The 16,064-nt window shown below is 39.3% G+C and overlaps 1 protein-coding gene across 2 annotated transcripts; it reads left to right on the top strand.

Annotated features, from left to right (window-relative positions):
* The first annotated feature begins 302 nt into the window (after positions 1–302).
* Positions 303–15,757, top strand: tars1 (threonyl-tRNA synthetase 1). 2 transcript variants are annotated; one of them, XM_080433345.1, is made up of 19 exons: positions 303–471; positions 1,518–1,589; positions 3,877–4,067; positions 4,661–4,784; positions 5,138–5,259; positions 8,515–8,632; positions 9,731–9,795; positions 10,190–10,268; positions 10,458–10,604; positions 11,322–11,420; positions 11,676–11,842; positions 12,048–12,210; positions 12,786–12,923; positions 13,360–13,437; positions 13,591–13,691; positions 13,857–13,961; positions 14,734–14,806; positions 14,927–15,041; positions 15,254–15,757. In XM_080433345.1, exons 1-19 carry the CDS (start codon positions 412–414, stop codon positions 15,400–15,402), a joined length of 2,166 nt encoding a protein of 721 aa, XP_080289471.1. In that variant the 5' UTR covers positions 303–411; the 3' UTR covers positions 15,403–15,757. The 2 variants fall into 2 exon arrangements, with proteins under 2 accessions (XP_080289471.1, XP_080289472.1); XM_080433346.1 differs by having other exon boundaries at positions 13,854–13,961.
* Positions 15,758–16,064: the final 307 nt, after the last annotated feature.

Below are 16,064 nucleotides of genomic sequence, written 5' to 3'. Positions count from 1 at the left end.
TTGAAAATAGCAGATCTACGGCTATTTTCAAATGGCTGAAATGTATATTTGAAGTGGTTAATACGTTTTGTAATAATAATCAAAATGTATACCTATATAACCAACGTTTTCAAATAAATGTTGTGGAGTAAAAGTACAAGTAGTAAAAGTACTGGAAATTGGAAATACTCAAGTAAAGTACAAATACCTCAAAATTGTGCTAAGTACAGTACTTAAGTTAAGTAAATGTACTCCGCTACTTTCCACCACTAAGCTCCGCCTTCTGATGTTGCATCAGATTTACGATATCCGGGTAACGTCACATCATCATCATCTCTGAGCCGGCTCTCTCGTGGTAGAAACAGACCTGCTATATATAACAACACATTCATCTGAGTTAACTCAACCCAGAGGGAGAGCCTTGTTCTTCTAATGGCAGAAGACGGTGTGGCGGATAAAATGAGCGAAATGCAAGTGGACGAAGGCAAAAAGGTTGTAAACTAAACTAACTAAAGAAAGGTTTAACTGATAGCATGTCATGCTAGCTGTAGCATTGTGCTTCACTGTCATTAAGCCTGTGTAGCTACTAGCTATCTGTAATGAGTCTGGTTCAACTCAAGGTTTACAGGTAGCCTTGATACATACAAGACTGTCATCATGACCGTCTTGTGGTCCAGGGCTAGATTTACAGAAGGTCTTAAAAGGTGGGGGTAATATTTGTCATACAAGATCCATTATTGCAGTTTCAGGAAATTTGGAAGGAGATAGAGAAAGAAAGAAACAGAAAACAGGTCAGATATTAGTCAGTGCACTGTGAAACATAAGGTGTCAAAAAAATAGTGGTTGAATAGCCTGTTGAAGGTAGCTGTCACTTTAGTCATGGATTGTGTGTGTGTGTGTGTGTGTGTGTGTGTGTGTGTGTGTGTGTGTGTGTGTGTGTGTGTGTGTGTGTGTGTGTGTGTGTGTGTGTGTGTGTGTGTGTGTGTGTGTGTGTGTGTGTGTGTGTGTGTGTGTGTGTGTGTGTGTGTGTGTGTGTGTGCTACATACAGTATTTGTATACTGGATGTGAATGGGTATGCAGGTGAATTCAATGTATATTCGTTTAGCACATTTCAACAAGGCAATTAAAAGTGCTTTACACAAAAGACAAAACATCAAGAGCAATAACACATTATAAAAGGTCATTATTCAATTAAAATAGTTAAAGAGATAAGAGAACAGAAAAATAAGAGAACACGGTATGAGTGCACCACAAGAAATCAATCAAAAACCTCAGTAAAAGGCGGCCGTAAACAGAAAAGTATTCAGCTTTCATCTTAAAGAACTGAGAGTATGTTCCAGATATGTGGCTGCATCTCCATGTTTAGTTTTGATTCATGGATGTGGCACAAGATCATAATTGTATTTCAGCCCAAGGTATCTATAGTATGTAATGTGTGTTGTAAGTGTCTGCGACACTTGTTCTTTTTAATGTGTAGTTCCCATCTATTAATGGAAAACAAAATGTAACTAACCTGATGCCTGTGGTTTCTGTCAAGGGTGGAGGTGGTAAAGAAGGCAAGAAGAAGGCCAAAGTTGCTGCTACAGGAGACTCTGCAGGCAGGACAGAGGTGAGATGCTAAATCATGTTGTCGGAAGCTACTGTACAAAGATGCCACTGTTAGTTTTAGAAGGGCATGCTACTAGCATGTTTTAACATGCCAAGACAGTGCTGTGTATGGGTCCGGGCGTTTGCCCATGCATGCTCACACAGACCTAGTAGAAGCATAATTTTTCGAAATGAGTTCTGAGGCTGTGGCAGGGGAACATTACCTACGTATGGTCAGGACAGGTAATGGAAAGGACTTGTGTACTGTACTGTACAATCAAGATAAGATGCACTAGTACTAAGTTGCTTGTTTTAGATTGGGAGGTCTATTTAGTCGGTCGTGTAACTGGCAACAGAAAATCTGGAAAACACTGTAAAATCCTGAGTGTTAAAAGGGGATGAAACCCTATGTTTTTTTTTGTAGTTTGTTTGTTTTCCTGTTCAGGTTTAAAAACTACAGCAGGGTCAAAACATGAGGGTCTTCATAAGACTGACCTTATACAGTAGTAGGGCAGGGAGATATCAATTCAAATCAATATCACAATTATTTCTAACTTTTACCTCGATTACAATTTTTGAACAATTATTTTATTTGCTATTTAAAAAAACAAAACAACATTACACTGCTCTCAGAGTTCTCCAAGACCTTCTACTGTAAAAGCTGGGTTAATTTTGTCTAATGATGATGAGGTGCATAACTGCATACCTTTTGTGATTTGAAAATAATTAAAGTAAACACGGATGAGCTATTTATGGCTATTGAATAATTTGATCAGTTTGAAACCAAAGCATACTACACAGTACATCAAATGAAACTGAAATGAATATATCTAGATTTGATGATGTCATTTATAGGTGAAGCTGACCGCGTAGATCTACATGTTAACACGAAGCGGTCTGATGCAGCACATAATCATTGATAGCTTTCTGTTCTTTTTGGCATGAAACACAGATTTCTACCAGAGCGATGTAAACAGACTGGCAAGTGGCAACAATTCCGTTCACTCCAACTCAATTCCTCTGCCTTGTTTTTTACTGTGGTTGTCAGGCAAATTAACCGAATTCAACAATTTTATTAGACATGGGGTTTTCAACCGATTGTGAACCAGGGACCACCACCCCTGACTAAGAATCAACCTGGGGACCACTCAGGGATATGTGGGCTAAGATTTGTTTTTGGTATCCCATGTCATGTAATAATGCGTTATAAACATACTTATAATTCATTACAATCTGCTTATAACACTGTGTGTTCCATGGACTTCTAGTGGCCCATGGAATAATTACGGGTGGTCCGTGGGAAAACGTTTTAAAATGTAAATTGGTAAATGTAATATGTTTGAATAATATTTCTTAAGTCCAAAAGCTCGAAATTAAAAGGTGGGGTGGCCCTTGAAGATTGCTTGAAATATGCTGCTAGTGGCCCAGTGCTCAAAAAAGGTTGAGAACCAACCACTGATCTATTCCGCATACTTTATCCAACCTTCCATATTAAACTCATGTTAACTGATAGGCTATACTGATTTGACTGTGACTGAACATTTATGAGTGAGCAAATTAAATGAGCACATTTCCTAATAATGATGACTCAACCAGGCAGTCCGGTACACTTTCCCCTCTTGAGATTCTAACTCCCTTTTCTGTATATTAAATAAGGTTAAAAAAGAAAAGAAAAATAAAGACAATGAGAGGTTCTAAATGTCAGTTTGATAAATCTTTGGTGAATTCTCCTGCCGTATCCTTATAGTACTCTGTGATGTAAGCAATGCAGCTGCAGAAAAAGATAATAATGGATGTGTGAGATTAGATGTGTGCGCAAGCATTGACCAGTGGCACACCCGTGACCCACCCATGGCTCTGAGCACACCTGACCTAAATCCTAACGCACCCATTATTAATTCTATTAGCTGCATTGCTTTACTAGCCTGCCGTGTTTGTAATCTGCTCACGTTTTTAACCTGAACTGGAAAAAAAACGACAAAATGAGCATAGACTAGAGTTTCATGCCCTTTAATTCAACTCTTGAGAGTGTACAAATCAAAGCAACTGGACCCGTACGGGTCCATTTGCACGCTACACTCGCAGTTGAATGAACACGGACGATTACATTGTGTACAAACCTCCAATCTACTTTATTGCCTCTGCAAGCACAAACCCAAAGAACGGACATGAGCTGTTGTGTGGCCATTGGAAGAGGTACTTGAGTCGGGCAATGTGGAAAAAAGTGTTCGTAAGGCGTAGCGCCTGATAGATTTGCCGCCCCTCCCAATGTTGTCTCATAACCTACAGTATGTCTTGCTACATTCCAGCTGACCCCACCACCTCAGTACATTGAGGAGCGCCTGTCTCTCTACACAACGCTGAAAGCGGAACACGACGCCCTGTTGGCCGAGAGGGCTGCGAATGACGCTCGCCCCATCAAGGTGACCCTGCCTGATGGGAAGGTGGTGGACGGCGAGTCCTGGAAGACCACACCGTACCAGGTGGCATGCGGGATCAGGTTAGTGCTACGACAGACTACTTACTTCCCTTTTTTCCTGTTGTCATTGGTCAGCACCTTGCTGTTGTGTAGTCAACCCATAAGACCGGGAACGCATCTGTGTCATTTTAAGATTTCTTTGGCTATTAAAAAATAGCAGATATACAAGCTCATAGCCGCTTGTAGATCTGCTATTTTCTTTTTTAAATCGTGGAAAATGTGTTCAAAATCTTTGAATATATATTTTATATTTATACATTTGTAAAATATTTTGTTCCAGAGACCCCCAGGAGCAAAGATTTGAGTTCACAATGTTCGCATTAAAAAATATAATACTCAAAGATTTGCAAAACTTTTCACGATTTTTCAAAAATAGCAGATCTACAAGCTCATAGCTCTACGAGCTTGTAGATCGGCTATTTTTGAATAGCCAAAGTATAAAACAATGGTTATAGCTCAAATCTAAAATGACACAGATGCGTTCCCGGGTGGGTTAAAAGATGGCAGCGGCAGAGATATATATTTTTTGTCATTACTGTACTGGTACCTACCTGGTACCTTTCTACGATCTCTGAATCCCAGGAGTTTGAGGTCCTCTTCTTTTTACTTTTCAGCCAAGGTCTGGCTGACAGCACAGTGATTGCTAAAGTGAACAACTGTGTATGGGACTTGGATAGACCACTGGAGAATGACTGTAGTCTGCAGCTACTCAAGTTTGACGATGAGGAAGCCCAAGCAGTAAGTCTGTCCCGCGCCAACTCTGACCAACTAGCCACTTAAATCCTCTATATAGTTGGTAAACTTGACACGGGGGTTGGCTCTGTACTTCTTTCTTGAACCACTCTTTTTTTTTTACACCAAATCTCTTTGCCAAAAATAGCCGATGTCCAAGCTCAGAACAATGATTTCCCAACTATTACAAAAGGAAAAGCTGTACACCAGTGCTAGATGCCAGCCGAATTGAATAGATCAACATTTCGTCCAATGCGTTCATCTGGGTTCTTGACTTCTTGTATGGCAACCTTACCAAAAGGCCATGCCCCCCCAGTACTTTCTCATAATTACACATGATTTATTTGCCTATTCTTCAGGTATACTGGCACTCCAGTGCCCATATCATGGGTGAAGCCATGGAGCGGGTGTACGGAGGCTGCCTCTGCTACGGTCCACCCATCGAGAACGGTTTCTACTATGACATGCACCTCGAGGATGAGTAAGTGTGGACAAAATGTCTTCAGTGCCTGAGTTGTTGCATCTGTTCTCTGTAGTGCTTTGTTCGCACTTCAAGGCTTGGGAGCAGTCATTCTGGTTCTTTTCTTAATACCAATAAGCAATAACAAGGCAAAATATACAGTCTATGTGCATAGTTGAGCCTATTTATCAGTGGACAAATACAGTACATACATTGCATACAAATTTCTTCTCCATTGCACAACGATGTAACTCGCAACGCGAAAGACAACACTCATACAGATGTCATACACTGGAGCATGACCAAGTATAACTGAGGCTTTGGCAAGCCTGAATATGCCACATTAGTAAGCAACTTTACCACATTTTCTTTTGACCTTTAATTGAAACTGATGAATTTGTTTTCTCTCTCACGCTTGCAGGCATGTAAGAAGGCTGTCAATTAATTCCACAGCTTCTATATTGAAGTTACATTAATGCTTGGGGCGGGGGTGGGGGGAGGCTGTTGTTGCCAGGTCATTCTCACATTTACCTGTCAAAAACGTTTATAAACGTTTTTAAGAATTTAGCTATTGCCAAAAAAAACGTTTATAAACGTTTTTGGAAAAAAAATATATATATATATATTATTTTTGGGGTTTTTCTTTTTTCCCGTTTGTCACAAAGAACCAGGAGATAACATTTTCCAAAAAGTTGCTGCTCCATTCACTTCAATGTTAAAAAATAAACAGACAAAAAAATAACATTTTTTCTAAGTACTAGCTTAGAAAAGACTGGCAGTCTGTGAGGGTAAAAAAAAAAACTCTGGCAGTTTAAGAGTTAAGGCAACTCCGCACCAAACAGACTCGTCCAGACTATTGCAGACTACTCCAGACTGCAACAGACTGGTATTCGGTTGGCAAAAGTTACCATTTAAGTCTGTCAGCCGACTGGCCATTCATGTGCTAATTTGACTTTTAGCGTGCCAGCGTTGCCAGGTCTGCTTATTATAAGCGACTTTGGGCTTGTTTCCCTGCAAAGCCACTTAGGGATGTTCCCAGCGTTTTTTCTTCACTGACGTGCAGTGGTGTAAAGTAACTAGTACATTTACTCAAGTACTGTACTTAAGTATAATTTTGAGGTACTTTTACTTTACTGGAGTATTTCCAATTGTCTATACTTGTACTCCACAACAATTATTTGAAATGTTTAGTTACTAGTTACTTTGCAGATATAAATCATTATGAAACATACATTAACCTCTTTTGCCCTATTTTATACCTATAAGCTATTTGAAAATAGCAGATCTACAAGCTCACAACGTGTTGCGATGCACGCGTTCTGAGCTTGTAGATCTGCTATTTTCAAACATTTTTGTACTTTTACTTTTGGTACTTTAAGTACATTTTTATACCAATACTTTAGTACTTTTACTCAAGTAAATGTTGAATTCTGGACTTTTACTTGTAACAGACTCAGAGTACATCTATTGCATTCAAGCCTGGAATTTCGTCATTTTAGGGGCAAGGCCACTTGGCCTTTGGTGTTGTAATTTTTTGGAAAGGCCCTGCCCGGTCTTCCTGCCAGGGCAGGAAGGCCATCCAAAAAAATAATAATGATTTTTAAGTCCAAAAATGATTTTTAAGTCCACGGAAATAATGCATTTAACTTGAAGGTTAAGGATCATTGTATTTTAATATATTATAAGAATAGTATAACTATCTGTGAAATATAACCCGTTTATTTCACAAAATAATGTGTTGGCAAATGACCAATATTTAGTTATATAGGTCTCAATATGTCACATTCAGCCCTGGACTTCACTGACTGAAGTAGGGGTCACATTAATCACATTAGATTCACATAATGTATTTTACCCACAATTAATTTTCATTCAAATGAAATGTTAATGAACTTGCACTAATAATGACTTTAGTTGATTTTTCACTCTTTAAAATATAGTATTTCTTAATTATTAATAATTACAGCTTTTTTTTTTTTCACGATTTTTTTATTGTTTTTAAATAATAATAAAAAAGGAACATACAAGATTTCCACCCGACAGCCATAATATATAGCCAATATATGGTTCTGTATCAGTATATGAGTCCGTTTTTGCAGATTTCATTCTAATTGGCTACTATGCCTGCATATGAATTTCATGAGCCTGGGTAGGTCACCCTGGCTTGGCGGAGATATGCCCTGTAGCGCACACTCCGCCAGTGATGTAAAGTAACTAAGTACATTTACTCAAGTACTGTACTTAAGTACACTTTTGAGGATTTTTTACTTTACTGGAGTATTTCTAATTTTCAGTACTTTTACTTCTACTCCATACATCTCTGAGGAAAATATTCTACTTTTACACCACTACAATTATTTGAAAACTTTAGTTATTAGTTACTTTGCAGATATAAATTATTACATTATAAAACATACAGTAACCACTTTAGCTCTATTTTATACCTAGGCTATTTGAAAATAGCCGATCTACAAGCTCACAACACGTCGCGAAGCGACGCGTTGTGAGCTTGTAGATCTGCTATTTTCAAACATTTGAGTACTTTTACTTTTGGTACTTTAAGTACATTTTGATACCAATACTTTTGTACTTTTACTCAAGTACTTCTACATTGCAGTATTGATACTTTTACTTAAGTAAAACATTTGAGTACTTTTTCCACCACTGCGCTCCACACAGCAGCAGCAGGTGAAAGCAATTCACTTAAACGAGGGTTGTGTTGCACACCAAAACTGCGCGAAAGTAGGTCAAATCAATCAATCTCTCTCTCTCTCTGGGAGCAACAACGAGAAACAGTGAATGTGAATTCATAGACATGGTCGCTTGTTTCTCTCACATAATCTGGCAACACCGACAGCCCTTTGTTGTCACTGCCACTGCTCTGCCAGTCGGCTAAAAAGCTGAACATGTTCGGTCGGCTCTGGGTCGGCCGAAAAGGTCCCGACGGACCCCCCGACGGACCCCTAACCGACTGGCCGACGCTTCCCGAAGCCAAATCGGCCCAAAGTCGGGCCGATTTGGATTGGTCTGGAGCCAGCTTTAAGGGACAACTAACGCCTGTTCTTGTAGGGTTCACCCAGGGGTTTTAGAGGGTTTGGCCATAACTGAATTGTGTTATTGGACGAAATGTCTGAACATATGGTAAAATATTTGGTAGAAGGACTTCAACAAACCAACTTAAGAGTTATAAGCACTTGGTAATTGAGCGTGAATGTAGGCCCCAAAAGTTGCCACGGCTTGTGTTTTGAGTTCTTATCCCCACTTGTCGTTTGATAGGTGCGTGTCAAGCAATGACTTTCCAGGTCTGGAGACCTTGTGCAAGAAGATCATCAAGGAGAAGCAGCCCTTCGAGAGGCTGGAGATAAAGAAGGAGACCCTCCTGGAAATGTTCAAGGTACCTACCCACCCCGAACTACCAAACAAAACAAAAAGCTGTACAGTAGTAGGGGTGCAAATGTATATTCGAGTAAACGAGTACTTGTCTAAAAGAACGAATTAGTTCGAAAATAGTTTTATAGGTAATTTTCCCCTGACATTCATTATTATATTTTATGTTAAGTCTACTCTGTACATAGATTACGGATATGTAATTTATTTTCCACAAAGCTATGGACCAAGATATTTAAATAAAGCATACGTCGCAGAAATGGTAGCCCTAGATATGCATATAATTTATTATTACCTGATAGAGTAGCAATTATTATTACCTGTCCTGCATAATGTACGCTATAGCCTACATTATGCAAGCTGTTGAAAAACCCTGTTTTCTATTTTTGTCTGCATCCACAAAATTGTTTCAAGTTGAGAGGACACAATTTATTGTATATTTATTTAGGTTTATATCATCATATTATGCTATTTGTGGGGTTGTCAGGCTACCAGTTATGTCACTCAATGTATCATTTAGGCAACTGCTATTCATCTATTGTCCATATTCGGGCTATCAAACAACTGTTCTTGATGCTTTAACATAAATAAATAAAAGAAACGTTACAAATGTGATGACTGCTTATGATCACGTGTCTGTTAGTCATAGAAAAAGACTGGCGTTTTGGGGAATTATCTTTTATTTAGGGTTCAGTATATCAGTATAATTCTTCATTTTGGATTTCACAAGGCACTGTCCAGTACAGCTGTGCACTGTTTCATTGCCCTGGTCATGGCATTGTGAAATTAGACATTAGGCAATGGTTATTGTGATTTTTATATATATATATATATATATATATATATATATATATATATATATATATATATATATATATCTTTTTGCCAGATCTGAATAGCATCACTGTATTTGTCCTGGTGCGATGTCATCTGTTAGTGCTTCGGAAACAGATGCCAGGTGCAAACAAAGTTGTGTAGGGCATTCGGTAGTTGCACATCTGCACTGCAGTGGTCTACAGAGAAAAGCGTGTGCACCCCTTTACAGTAGGAGTTGTAACTTGGTTACCACCACTTACCGTTCTCAAACTACTCTTGCTTTTCACAGTACAACAAGTTTAAGTGTCGTATTCTGAACGAGAAAGTCACCACCCCTACTACTACGGTTTACAGGTAAGCCGTCGGTTTGTATATTTTAAAAGTTTGAAATTCATTTTTATTACCAGATATGTTTGCATACTGTATATGACAAAATAGTCTTGTTGAGGTTGGTGCATCACAGGGAAGCAACATAATAGAAAGATTTACAAGTTATTTACAGCTGTTTACTCAAAATATTATAAACTAGAAACTATGATATGCAGTATACAGTAACATGTACACTGTAGAGTCTATAGTGTAGCCTATAGAGGATGGTATATTGTAATATAGACTGATGAATAAATACATATTGATTATTGCTCATGTTGAACATGTACACAGAGGGTAGTAGTGTTTCTTTTAGCCAGCTATATATATATTTTTTTGCAGCAGATATGGCTTGTGTAAAACATGCTGTGTATTCTAGGTGTGGTCCATTGATCGACCTGTGCAGAGGACCTCATGTGAGACACACCGGAAAGATTAAGGTCCTGAAGATCCACAAGGTGACGAACTAATGTTGTTTTTTCACACCAATACAAGAGATATTTCCAAGTTCTACCCCAAACATCTTGATAGCAAGCACACCGTGTGCCACTTCTAGAGCAAAGACATCTTATGCGTTCTTGTCATGTGGTAATTACACCTAAAAAGAATAAAAGAGAACCATCCTTTGAACCTGTGTGTTTTTCCAGAATTCATCCACCTATTGGGAGGGAAAGGCTGACATGGAAAGCCTCCAGAGACTCTATGGAATCTCTTTCCCTGACACCAAGATGCTCAAAGACTGGGAGAAGTTCCAGGAGGAGGCAAAGAACAGAGACCATCGCAAACTGGGACGGGTATGGACTACCATGACATTCTGTAGCTATAAAATATGATCAAAGCAACTCACTTCATTTGTGCTGTGTTTGTAAAAGACTATGTAAAAATTAAGATGTAACCCCTTACACAGAAATTAATAAACCATTCAAGGCTATGTTATTATGAAGGTACACTTTCTCTACTGATGATGAATAGAAAACCAATTTTGGAGCCGTCATAATGGAACAATGCAATTATCAAAGTGTTTAATATTTATTTTAAAGCAATATGGTTAGGTTTTCTTGTTGGGAATTGTTAGTACCGATATATAAAAGCTAATTTATGCTCAAACAAACACTGCCTGCCCTGTAAAAAAATGTATTTAATTTGTAATGAATGGAACAGCTTCAGAAAATGCCTCTTGATGACTTCACTGATTTGACATTTCTACAGTATCATAACCCGTGTGTGTGTGTGTGTGTGTGTGTGTGTGTGTGTGTGTGTGTGTGTGTGTGTGTGTGTGTGTGTGTGTGTGTGTGTGTGTGTGTGTGTGTGTGTGTGTGTGTGTGTGTGTGTGTGTGTGTGTGTGTGTGTGTGTGTGTGTGGGGGTCCTGGTATGAGGGAGATGGAAATAAGAATCTCAATAAAAGAGATGCTAGTAATATTCACAGGATCAGCTATTTTAATGTTGCCACAGAAAAGCATGACTTGTTTTGCACTCACCAACATACTCTGTCTTTGTGGATTTCTTCCAGGAGCAGGACCTGTTCTTTTTCCATGACCTGAGCCCAGGGAGCTGCTTCTTCCTGCCTAATGGATCCTTCATTTATAACACCCTGGTGGAGTTCATCAGAGTGAGTCACATACTATAATCTCTGTCTGCATGTGTAGTTCACATATATCGAGAACCGTTAAAAACAAAACAACAAACAAAAAAACGGTACACCTAAACAGTTGAAGTTGGTGGGTCAGTAAATACAATGAAGCCAACAAATAGCAAGTTACTCAAAAGTGAGTTCATTAAGACCATTAAGTGTCTACTGTAGCTTTTGAGGAGAATTTAATTTAAGGAGATATTATTTTAATTTAATGTATCCTACTCTTGTCAGAGTGAATACAGGAAGAGGGGTTTCGAGGAGGTGGTCACACCCAACATCTACAACGCCAAGTTATGGCAGACATCCGGCCACTGGGAGCACTACAGCGAGAACATGTTCTCCTTTGAGTCGGAGAAGGAGACTTTTGCCCTCAAACCCATGAACTGCCCCGGTCACTGGTAAAGCCTCCTTTCTAATACATCGTTCGTTCAATGGACCCTGTAATAACTGCTCTCAAGTGCACTTTAAATGCAAATAAAACGGACACCTTCTATGAAGGCTCTATTTCAAAGCCTTAACCCGATTTAAGATATTTGCAGACTCGATGTTTCATCTTCTAATCTGTGCAAACTCAGTAAGACTCCCTGACTCTGTCCCATTCAGTCTGATGTTTGACCATCGGCCCCGCTCCTGGAGAGAGTTGCCCATCCGCTTTGCCGACTTTGGCGTCCTACACAGGAATGAGCTGTCAGGAGCCCTGACTGGTCTGACCCGCGTTCGCCGCTTCCAGCAGGACGACGCCCACATCTTCTGCTCCATGGACCAGGTGAGGCCCACAACGTAGTGTTGCGATCGGTCACATGTTCAACACCATGTCAGATTATAGCTTTTCAGTTGCTTCATATCTGCTACTGTCAGCAAACGTAACCAGTTTAAAACTTCTCCGTCAGGTCTTTAACATTACTTCTATGTTTTCCTGGCAAAATTTTGGATCATAAATGTCATATTTCAACAGTGTGGGTCCAATAACTGAATGACTGTTTTACAGCGTGTTCTCATTGACTGTCCTGCCATAAGCTCTGATGGTGGGAGAAATGCACAGCCTGGGGCTGCTGGAGTTGCATAATACATTGAAAGTTCACTTGTTAAATAAACACTGTCACTAATATTGACACAAACATATTTCAACAATTGTTGAGATCTAGGAGTCATGCTTTTTCAAATAGTTTGTTAAAGTGTACTGTAGTGAGTCAATAATTGAGCCCATATTTGATATTTTCAATATCAAAATTGTCAACTCTTTAATAGTCATAGTACTTGGCAGAATTATTGCAGTGATATTTTAGTCGGTGTCATGAAGCCCAAAAGAGTCAATGGATTTGTTTTAATCTTTGAAACCAGATTGAGGATGAGATCAAAGGCTGCCTGGACTTCCTGCGGACCGTGTACAATGTGTTTGGATTCACATTCAAACTCAAATTGTCCACGAGACCAGAGAAGTTCCTAGGAGAGCCTGAGCTCTGGGACCAGGCAGAGAAGGTACGAGGTTTAATATGAGGGCCCTCAGAATGTTTATTGTACTATTTTCTGTATAGAATATCTGAATATGAGTCTGAGGAACACAAAAAAACTATTTCAAGAAAGACGTTTCTTTACCTGACAGTTATTTTCACTAATCAAACCACAGAGTGATTCTAAACCCTTAAATCAACACAAATTGATGCAAAAAAAAATACATTTAAAGTGATAATTCACAATCACCATGATAGTTTTCATTTTCACATCCACAAGCTTTTATTCAGTGTCTGTTCAGTCCCTCATTTGCCCGTTTCGCAAATGGGAAAAACTAATAATAAGCCTAAATTTAAAAAAAATCATCTTTAAAAGGAGATCTTCGTCTGCTGACTTGGTTGAGTGAGCTCATCATAGAGCACAACCATCTAGATAGATACCAATCATTTGTTTATGTTTACAGAAACTGGAGAACAGCCTGAATGAATTTGGAGAGAAGTGGGTTCTCAACCCCGGTGATGGAGCTTTCTACGGACCAAAGGTGAGCAGTACAATGTAGTGAAGCAATTGACCATTATTCACACAGCGACCACTTTGAAGCCTACCCCATCAGGTACATGGCCTGTTGATTCCTCTGGAATACAGGACGGCTACAAGACTGGTTTCATTTACAGTGTGTCGTCTGGTTCACTAGATTGACATTGAGATCCATGATGCCATTGGTCGATACCACCAGTGTGCCACTATTCAGCTAGACTTTCAGCTCCCCATCCGCTTCAATCTCACCTACGTCAGGTACTTATGACTCTTTATTCACTTGCAGCCTGGTATTATGACACTGGCATTGATGCCGTTGCAGAAATGAGGATTCTGTTGATATATGCTGTGTAAAGTCAGGTTTTAGCCTATTCACTCTCTTAATAAAATGTTGACGTGATCCCCCTCTCATGTGTGCAGCAGCCATGAAGGGGATGACAAGAAGAGGCCAGTGATCATCCACAGAGCCATCCTGGGATCATTGGAGAGGATGATCGCCATCCTGACTGAAAACTATGGAGGCAAATGGTTGGTGGCAATGCAGCATACATCACTTACTTTCAGAGTTTGAAGACTTTTCTAACTATTAAATTACCATACCGGTAGGGTTGGATACCGATACATCTGATATCTGCTGTACCAAATTTTTGGTGCTTCATTTCAGTGCCACACACTAATGTTGCTACAGTAAGTACACAAAATTGCAGACACTTAAAATATGCTTGAGAGGTAATCCTAAAACGATATGTCATATACATGTCATATATTGACAAAATCAATAGTTTGTGGAGGGGGCCGTGCGGGTGTCACAGGCGTTCAGATGAAAAGAAGTGGCTTGCGATTATGTAATTTATATCGGGACGAGTCATGGTTTTCTACCCCCTCCTCAAGACCAATTTGTAGGGGTCAGCAGTGACAGGGATTACATGGGGGAATTGGCATAACCACTTTGTTGGGAGAAAATGAAAAAACAATTACTGTACAAAAAAAATCATATCCATGATTTATTAACAGGGCACTGATACGTCCATAAAATTTTTAATGTCTAAACAATTGCTAAATCTGAGGTCATTATGAGGAAAAGGTTATGTACAATATATGGCTGGAGATGTGAATAAATAAAACATGTATATGTGTATTTACTCCGGTACTGTCCTTTAATTAATGAGGAACTGAGTGTTCAAAACATTATTTACAATCTCTAAATGTCTTCAAGGTAAGTAAAAGAGTAAATGTTAATGCTGGTTCCTAGAGTATACTATCTATTTTGGACCCATACTGACCAAGTGTTCTTCCTCAGGCCTCTATGGCTCTCACCCCGTCAAGTGATGGTTGTGCCGGTGGGACCCACGTGTGAAGAGTACGCCCAGAAGGTATTCAGCTCCTAAATGACACATGTATTGGTTCTTAATCACTACCACTAAAAATGTATTTTACATTTTTATTTTTAAAATCTATATTTGATAATTGTTTTGTCCCTTCCAACGTGGCAGGTCCGGCAGGAATTCCACAGTAGTGGGTTCATGGTAGATGTGGATGTGGACTCTGGCTGCACCCTTAATAAAAAGATCCGAAATGCACAGCTGGCCCAGTACAACTTCATCCTGGGTTAGTGTCAATATCTGTCTCTTTCCTCCATCTCAAATGAAAGCCTGAATTATATTTCATCATACGAGGTTTAGCTCACCGAAGTAGCCGATCTACAGGCTAACAACAACTTTAGGCGAGCGACACTGTCAAAAGACAAGAGTATGAATGAAGCATCATTCTAAAATGAAGATGTTTATTTATTTGCGTCTCTTCCTCTGGCGTGTTTGCAGTGGTGGGAGAGAAGGAGAAGACGAGTGACACAGTCAACGTGCGCACACGGGACAACAAAGTTCACGGCGAGCGCAGCGTGAAGGAGTGCATGGAGCGTCTGCAGCAGCTGAAGTCTTGCAGGAGTCGGAACGCTGAAGAGGAGTTCTGACATGTTCTACGCCAGCAATATCATAAATGTTCTCCTGAAGGAATTATAAAACAAATGCCATTTTTTTCATTTTGTCTTCTATTTCTGCTTATCAGTTGTGGTATTATCCTTGGTCAGGTGTACAAAGCATTTACTGTAGTTGATCTTGACGTTTGTACTCATTTGGTAAAATGTACAAATATCGGTAGTCTTACTTTGCTTAGTGTTTCACAGAACACTTCTCTATGATTCAATGTTGTTTAGAAAATTTAATAATGTTAATTTTCACACAGTGCTCTCTTCGGGGAATTAAACCGGGATTACAATTTTGATAAAAATTAAAAAGGACTATTCTTGGACTCTTACTCTTACAGAATACGTATGTTGTATTTATTTTGATAATCTGGTCATTAGTTGAGCCGAGAAGTGACTGCAATACTGTTGTAGTGAGGCTATCACTGTTCATAAAGACTATACACATCAAAGCACACCACAAGACCATGAAACAAACTTTTAGACTGCTTGTAATATCTGATATCTGATGTTGCAGGTTGGTGGTTAAGGTCAGTGCTGTCTGGCATACACCCAACAGAATAACGGGCAGCGCAGTACTTCGCCCTTTGATCGCTATGATCCTAGTTTTTAAATGTATTACCTGAAAAAAATCCTGTTGTCTATTCTCT

The sequence above is a fragment of the Gymnoscopelus braueri genome, assembly GCF_963280865.1.
Source record: "Gymnoscopelus braueri genome assembly, chromosome: 7".
NCBI classification, from domain to species: Eukaryota; Metazoa; Chordata; class Actinopteri; order Myctophiformes; family Myctophidae; genus Gymnoscopelus; species Gymnoscopelus braueri.
Note: the sequence above shows the minus strand (reverse complement) of the source record. Positions and strands in the feature narration are given on the sequence as shown.